Source organism: Rhizopus microsporus (genome assembly GCF_002708625.1).
Source record: "Rhizopus microsporus ATCC 52813 unplaced genomic scaffold scaffold_12, whole genome shotgun sequence".
NCBI lineage: Eukaryota > Fungi > Mucoromycota > Mucoromycetes > Mucorales > Rhizopodaceae > Rhizopus > Rhizopus microsporus.
Genome location: NW_019671927.1, coordinates 70,010 through 78,418, shown reverse-complemented (window position 1 = coordinate 78,418; position 8,409 = coordinate 70,010). Strand labels below are relative to the sequence as shown.

General features: G+C 36.6%; 2 protein-coding genes across 2 annotated transcripts; both read left to right on the top strand.

Annotated features, from left to right (window-relative positions):
* Positions 1-549: 549 nt before the first annotated feature.
* Positions 550-3,032, top strand: RHIMIDRAFT_244716 (uncharacterized protein; the record flags this gene model as incomplete). Its single annotated transcript, XM_023610107.1, has 7 exons — positions 550-1,558; positions 1,609-1,738; positions 1,788-1,956; positions 2,009-2,047; positions 2,069-2,114; positions 2,175-2,278; positions 2,340-3,032. 7 exons carry the CDS (start codon positions 550-552, stop codon positions 3,030-3,032), a joined length of 2,190 nt encoding a protein of 729 aa, XP_023464544.1.
* A 2,334-nt stretch (positions 3,033-5,366) lies between these two features.
* On the top strand, positions 5,367-7,424 carry RHIMIDRAFT_257974 (alpha/beta-hydrolase). The gene is made up of 4 exons (XM_023611316.1): positions 5,367-5,420; positions 5,472-6,153; positions 6,216-6,617; positions 6,668-7,424. The coding sequence occupies exons 2-4, from the start codon at positions 5,707-5,709 to the stop codon at positions 7,064-7,066; spliced, it is 1,248 nt and encodes a 415-aa protein (XP_023464543.1). The 5' UTR covers positions 5,367-5,420; positions 5,472-5,706; the 3' UTR covers positions 7,067-7,424.
* The last annotated feature ends 985 nt before the right edge of the window (positions 7,425-8,409 follow it).

The following is an 8,409-nucleotide window of genomic DNA, read 5'->3' as shown; positions in this document are numbered from 1 at the left end:
GAAATCAACGAATTCATTTCATATTCAGAAATAAAAACTGAACTAAAGACATATCACCAAGAGTTTAATACTAAATTCCCAAGTAAATACAATAAAAAAAAAAAAGAGCCTTTTAATTAAACTAATCTAGCCTGGAATCAGTCAACAAAAGATGAACAAAAGGGGTTTATTCAACAAGCTATTGATGATTTAGAAAACGAAGAAAAGCGTGTTTCTACTTTACAAAGCATCGCATATATATCACTTGGTATTTTATACTACAACAATATTAAAATGGGCAACCATAACATATTATGATAGGAACATACGATGATTTTATGGGACAAAAAAAGGAAAATCACATTGAAAGGATTAGAAACAATAACCAGTTATTGTTCAGTATGGATGTTGTCTCGATATTGAAAAAATTACTTAATCAAGCAGGCGAGCAGATAGAAATGTAACAAAAGAGTAAAAGGATCTACAGGATGGCTAACATATGTTTATAGAAGCGCCTCTGTAGAATCAGTCAATATTATTTGTAAAGAATTCGATATCTATCTTACCGTGATGTACCTGGTAATCATATGTAATAAGCAAGAAAGTACATCCCTACAAGAATATCAAGTAGCTGAATCCTTATTTCACCTCATTGTTCGATTGAAAGAGCACTTTACAAAAATATTTCCATTAAAGAAACTGATGTTGGTTATCTGGAAGGCTCTATTGATCACACTTGGGGACTTGAATGAAGAATATCAAGATATGAAGAAGGGCGTACGTCAGGCTTATGGATTACCTATCTATCAGGATAAATCAAAGCTTATAAAATGCACACCAGAGGACCTATATGCGTTCTATCAGCATTCAAGTGACAGATATCCCACATTTATACCAAAAAAGCCAACATCAAAATTGTTAAAAGACTCGTTAATCATTTCACCTACAAAAAGATTGGTTCAACTGATGGGTTTAGTAGAAGAGTTAAATAAGACTGATCTGCCATTTCAGACCATCTTTCCTTCCAAAAATACATTATCTCAACAACAGCAACAGCAACAACAGCATGCAGCAAAGGAGGAATATAAAAGAATAAAAGAAGCCAACTTGCTACCATTAATAATGCCTGGATCTATGATACCCCACAGCCTATTAGAGGCAAATCAAATTTGGTTAGATCATTTATATATTTCAGTAACAAATTATCAAACTATTCGGGAAAGAAAGATGGCCATAAATAGATGGCAACTATGGAAAAAGAAACAACAAAACCAACAACAACAACAAGATGATGAAATTGAAGATGAAAATGACGACGACGACGATAAATGGATGAAGCACTTGAATGACACACACAAGTCAAAGCTGGAATATATAAAGCAATTGTATAGATCCATCGTTCCCTATTTTCATAGTATAGTCGTTGTGGTATTGAAGATGTTGTTATCCGTTGTATCAACAGGGAAGGATAAGGAAGCTGAAATAATGGAAGATGTGAATGTTACTAGAAATAGAGAAACTGTGTCAAAAGCTGTATCAGGCATACTATTGCTTCTATTGAAATGGTTTAAGGTCTCTCGTAAGTAAAAGTATATGAATGCAACTTATTAATAACAAATGATACATTAGATGTATTCGAATTTGAATATTTTGCACAGAGTTTGATTGATTCCGGATGTATGCTTCTCATATTAAAGTTGCTTGGATTACAAGAGATTGGCTTACTGGCTTCAAGAAAGACGGATGATGATAGCCAAAGGTATACATAGCCCATTTATGAATAACAAACATATTTATCTGTTTTATAGCTTTTTCGGCTATGTGCAGCAGCTGAAGCCCCAGGATGATGACCAAGGGGACAGAGGATATACAAACAAGAGGAATTTATGCTGGACTATCAATTTATTAAGGATATTACAAATGCTTAGTAAAGGCAAGGCACAACGTATTCTGCTCTTGGTGCAGTATAAATCATCTGTAAGGGGTTGAGCATACGTTATTAGTTCATTACTTATCTATTTTGATATAGGCCATTTTAAAAAAGCTATTAAAAGTTGGACACCCTACAGTAAGCTTGTATGTCTTGAAGAATCTGAAGAATCAAGTACCATATCTTGGCCGTAAATGGAGATCATGTAAGTATTCTATGCTTCATTCCTCTTTTTTTTTATCAACAACATATATCAATTGTATAGCCAATATGAAGACAGTATCAGCAATCTATTCCCATTGTCCAACTTCATTAAATGATGAATGGTTGTCGACATCTGAAGGATCTGTGGATACAGAAGATACTACAGTAAAGTATTATTTCTTTTTTCTTATAGGCATCTAATCTTTCTTTTATCTATTATTCATAGTTGAAGGAAAAACATTTGAGAACATTAATCAGATTATACAATGGAAGACACTATTTATCATCTTTATTGCCCTCAATGGATGAGATTCATGGACCAGAAAAAACATATTTTTATGCTGATGCTCCCAATGGATTACCAGAATATTCAATACATGAACTAATCGCACTTGATGACGTTGAATTGGATGTTGACTTTAAGCAAAACTACAGGATGTTCCTTGACAAAGAGGTGTACTCTACGGATGCCGAAGAAGAAGAGGATGATGAAGAACGCACATGGAGCATTGGTACGCCGTTACCTGACAGTGCACCTACCTTAGCTCTGTCACATGAAGAAATTGAGAAAGAGATTAACAGACTATACTTGGAAGAATTAAATAATGAATTTCAGCAACAGGAAGAGCAAATGAATGGATGGGATTCACCAAGCGAACCTAACCCTAGTAGTCTCAGAGTGGATGACGAGGAAGACGTTGACGAAGAATATTGGACAAACACAGAGGATGACCCATTAACAGGTATAGACTGGAATAGTTTAACAGAGGAAGAACTGAACAAGAGACTCTCTATCGTGGAAAGTAATACTGTTAAAAGATGGATGAATGTTGAACTTGATGATCCTCGATATCTCAAGGTTCTGAACCCTTTGGACACTGAGATAGAGACAGATGAAGAAGGCTGGCCAAAGTGGTGAGCATATTTATTTTAATGTACCTATTTAAATAATAAAGTTATTGTAAGCTTTTCCTCTCTTTGCTCTTTCGAGTAGTTAGCTTGAAAAAGAAAACATATACCATTAAAATAAGACTACATACGATTAAAGAATAATTTTATTTGATAATAATTTTTAATGACCGATGAGTACATAGCATTCTCATGCTGTACTGCCCGGATCAGATCGCAGTGAGAAGGAATGAAAAGCCCTTTTGGGATTAAAGGGAAAATGTGGAAGTATTATGTATTAAGGATGATAGTTAACTATCTGAAAATTTTTGCTGAATATAACGAAGACGTTTGATAAAGGGTTCACCAAGTTGGTTTGAAGCTTCAGGAAACTGAGAGTGAGCTAAGTAGTCCGTTTCGAGTAATATTGCACATATGGAAGGCCAACGAATGAGCCAGGCATCGATTGATTTTCTCGCTTTCTTGGTAAGGAATGTTGGTGGTAAGAGATAAGACTACATACAGTGTTTCCACTTTGAATTCAAATGATGCTAGTCTTTTTCTGGACGAAATGAAAAATAAATACAGGCAGAAGAAAATTAGTTTTCAGATAATAAAAAGTATAAAATTTACCTGCACTATGGTTTACTCTATCAATGCCCACCCTAAGCAAGATCATTGCCATTATCGGGTGGCATAGAGCGGACCTTTTTTGAGGAAGAGGCTTCAATACACTATTTTCGGTTACATTTGAGAAGATTATAAATTTTTTTAGACCAGTAGAAAACTTTTTGAATACTACAGTTGACGAAAGGAGGACAGAGGATGCGGTATGATTTTCAGGACAAAAAGAAAAAATGGACTCTGTAATCTTCTTGCTGTCAGCTTGCTAGTGAGGTGGTTTGTAGTAGAATCGTTCAAATGTGTTGGCAGACAGGCTCCAATTGGCATGCTTCTTTATCTTATCTATCTCGTTGCCTACTTCTGCGGCCTTCGTACTGCTTACTGAACGAATTGAATGTGAGCCATATACTTTCGTATTTATCCCTGCAGCTTGCATGTGTTTCTTAACAGTGTTCGCTACTGAAATTGGATTGAGTGGGCGAAGTTTTCTGGGTTCCATTAAGTATGCCAGGAATAGCGAATGATTCTCAGGAAGCTCGTGACGAAGGTGTTCGGTCTTGGTTATAAATAGCCATGTCGTTCTTACTGGATACGTAGATTCAAGATCTAGCTGTCCAAGTCTTGCTGTTTTGGTTTGAACTTCCTTTTATTGTCTAATGTGCAATGCCATGCCGAGCACGGCTTGGTTTTGGGAACTACTATTATTTTCGAAATTAAATTCTACGTCTCTACGTTGTAAAGTGGTTGAATTAGGAACGACATTCAATCGTACAGTTGCCGAAATGGAGACGAAAGATGTGGTACGACTCATCCCTTGGTTTCGCAGTTTCTTCAACCAGCGAAAATAACCCGCCCACAAGTCAAGAAAAAATAGAACAATACGCTTAGAAAGCTATAAAGAGATATAGAATATAGAAAGCTTTGAATTTATAGCTATTAATTTAAAACTACAAATAAAAAAATGCGGCTCAGAAAACTTAGTGCCACATCTTTCGTCTCCATTTCGGTAACTGTACGATTTGCTTCTGAAATTTTGAAGGGCGACCAAGTGCTTATCGATGACTCTCCATGATTACTTTGAAATTCAAAACAGCTACTAAATCCCTATTCCATTGATTTCTGAACTCCAAATATTTTTGATTTGCACATCTAAGTAAAGGAGTTAATGAGATAGTTGTCTACATTTTAGAAGTTAAGAATATGTTACTTTAAGAGTCTGCGACACAAGACTATAGGCTAGCGGGCTCGTCGAAATGGCCGTGGTCAGGGGCTTTCTAATTCTTCATCTTTACAGGTTGAACAAAGGGAACTTTCTTTTTGTCATAGATCTCACATTATTGTCTTTTAATTTGTGGCAGTGGCGTGCGATACTGATTGAATTCAAAGGTAATTAACAAACTATGAATAATTGCGGTACCGACCCAGCTTGAAATAAGCATGAACCCTAACACCACCAAGTCTTAGCCTACCAGTTATAGTGATTAGTTTATCTCCCTCTACCCCTCCCATTAGATTGTTTACTTTCTCCTCCCCCACCACCAGTACCTTCTCATCCCCACCACATATATACCCTACCTTGTTGAACCTGTTCGGGTAATTTCAGTATAAAAATACTGCGTGCCCACTTGGGTTTAATACAAGATTATTTTTAAGCATTAGCAAAATTATCGCAATCGGTGTTTGAATCGTGAATAAAGACAGGTTTGCTGCATGAAACACCGTTTCTCTCTTCTTTAAAGATGCCAATTGTCAGCATACCAATACTCGATCGCTTATCTTTTAGAGATTATCAAAGGTATTTCTGTAAATGACAAAATATAAGCTTCGACTGACAGAAACTCATTAGCGTCTTTATAACCATAATCTTCTTTACATGTGAGAGCATTGTTAGAGTAATCCTCATGTTCATGCCAAAGCTTCTAATCAGACAAATGGATGCTTTGATTGAAGCGTAACATTCCCCTAGTTTATACAGCTTTTAAAAACTAAGTTCTTCGATAAATAGTAACTTTCCGTGGTTATCACGCGCTGAAGCCAAGCCGCATGTTAGTCCCTTGGAACACGCAGAAACCTTTGAAAAGATGGTCAGGCATTGGAAGAACTATAACTGTGAGCAACATGTCGTTCTGACAAAGGATAACTATCTGTTATGCGTTCATCGTATCCCTTCTGTAAAGACAGAACACCGAAAAGTTAAAAAATTTGAACCTCAAGAGGAAATAGAGATTATCAACAATCTAGACAAGTTTGTTCAGACCAAGCATCCCAAGCCATTAGGGTATCAAGAGAAGCCTGTTGTTCTTCTCTACCATGGATTTCTCATGTCTTCTGAAGTGTGGGTGTCCAACATTGACGAATACAGAAATTTACCGTTCGTGCTAGCCCAGAGAGGCTATGACGTCTGGTTGGGAAACGCTCGTGGTAACAAATACTCGCAGTATCATCTTCATCTAAATGCCACTCAACAGCAGTTTTGGAACTTTTCGATGAATGAGTTTGCTATGAGAGACTTGCCCGATACAGTTGACGTAAAAAGAGCATAAAAGACTTGTAGAGCAACCCTTATTAAAGACACTGATGACATTGTTAGTACATCTTGAAGCAAACAGGTGCTTCTAGTCTTACCTACATTGGTTTCTCGCAAGGAACTGCTCAAGCTTTTGCCAGCTTGTCAATCAATCCCGATTTGAACAAAAAGGTCAACTTGTTCATTGCTTTAGCTCCTGCTACAACACCAAAAGGTTTAAGGCATCCAATCATTGACGCGTTTGTCAAGGCAACACCTGCCGTCATTTACTTGATGTTTGGCAGAAAGGCACCTCTTAAACTAGCACTGTTCTGGCAGCGTATCGTAACTCCACCTATCTATGTCAAGATCATTGATACATGCTGTCACTTTTTGTTTGGCTGGACAGGAAGAAACATGTCTGACTCTCAAAAGGCTGTTAGTTATCAGCATCTTTACAGCACTACCAGTGTCAAGTCTTTGGTGGTAAAGGACCAAAAACAAAAAGAAGGACTCTATTAAATCTTATATAATAGCACTGGTTTCAAATCATAAGATGTGGTCAATTTCAAATGTATGATGAAGTTCCAAGTAGATTACCCTATCATTCAGAGAATGGCGCCGCAGATCATATACCTCCTCGTTTCCCTACCTTACAGATTACTACACCGATAGCAATCTTTTATGGTCGATCAGATTCACTTGTCGACTTTAATGTTCTCTCTGCAGACCTGCCTTCACCACTGGCTTATGTAAAATCAATTGACAAGTGGGAACATTTGGACTTTTTATGGGCAGAAGGAGTAGAGGATATTATCTATCCTGATGTTCTGAAACTGTTGGAAAGGTTCAATCCTCACATAAATGCTCCAGTAGCTCAAAAAGAAGGTATTAAGAATGACCCAGAAGAGCAAATGCTGCAAATAAAAAAATAAAGTTGCACAGTTATTAAATATTCTCTTTGATGACAGATTGTGTCAAGGAAAATTGTAAGAGCAAGTGTGACCTAAAAGATATTTCTTGTCTTCATTCTTATGGTTTGCATTGCTTCATGGGCTTGAGCTATTTACTCCTTTCCATGTTTTATTGATAACCCATTATAAAAACGGAACACCTGAGTCATCTCCCTTTAAACCAAACGTACGTTTCATCATGTTCTTATCCAAGTCTTTTGTTTACATCGCAAAATCAAGAGAAACACCCCCAAATCTAAGAAGGTAATGTTAGTTATATAGACGAATTATAGGAAAAGAATAATCACAGGTGAAGGCCAAAAAAGTTTCTTTATTATGAAGAAAAAAAGAAAGAAAGAGAGAAAGCTCATGACCACAAACAGCGTTATTTTATGTGCAAACAGGATTGTTTATGATCAATAAGAATCGAGCTTGACGCGTTCTATGAGCGTGTTTTGTTGTCAATTTGCTACAGGGTTTTACGCTAAAATTAGACGATGTTAATTTTTCTTCTGGACGTATTTGGAATAAATTGTAGACAACATGCTTACCTTTTTTGGACGTAACGTAAATGGAAGTTTAGAAGAAGGACAATAAATCTTTAGATGGGTGAGAAAAGAACGCATAGTAGAATAAATAAAATAGTTTACACAAAAGGCATGGTGCGAGTAGCGCTATAAGGAGTGTCATCAAGTTGAAGTTTTGCTTTTTCTTTCTTCCAGTCGCTGCTTGTTCATTTGTATTATATGAAATAAGGGCTATTCAGGAAACGCATGTATTCTTTTTTCCTTTTGTCTCGCTTCCTCTTGCCGTGGCTTTGTACTATTTCAAAGAAAAGTTGACCACATTTATCTAATCTGCCTTTTTCCCCTTTTCTTATCAATGTTATTACCCTTAGCACGCACGACCTTAAAAAATAAACTTAACGAAAAGCTGCAAAAGCAAAGTATGATCCTCCTTAACAAACTGTATAAGAATTACTCGTCGACTAACATTTAATACTAGCCATGAAAACGTGCACTGACTGTCATCAACCAGGGCACTTGAATAAGCACTCACCTCTCTGTCCGCAATATATTAAAAGTAGGTAGAATTATCATGTATTTAGAGACTTACTGAAGGTAGTATACATAGTCAAGAAGAGAAAATTTTCTGGAAAAGACGATTTTACCACCAAGCAAGCAAAGAAAAAGGGAAGATTGAATACTGGTGCATCGTCTTCGTCGTCAAGCTCTGTCATTTGTTCTTCTTGTGGCACCTCTGGACACAAAAGCTCAAGATCCATGCAATGCCCAAATAACAAGCCGACAAAAGATGCTATAATC

Bases quoted from the DNA above. Each gene is read 5' to 3' on its own strand.
- RHIMIDRAFT_257974 (XM_023611316.1), top strand. From the start codon at position 5,707: ATGGTCAGGCATTGGAAGAACTATAACTGTGAGCAACATGTCGTTCTG. The intron at 6,154-6,215 runs GTAAAAAGAGCA...TGACATTGTTAG, and splicing joins ACTTGCCCGATACAGTTGAC to TACATCTTGAAGCAAACAGG. The intron at 6,618-6,667 runs GTAAAGGACCAA...CTTATATAATAG, and splicing joins CCAGTGTCAAGTCTTTGGTG to CACTGGTTTCAAATCATAAG.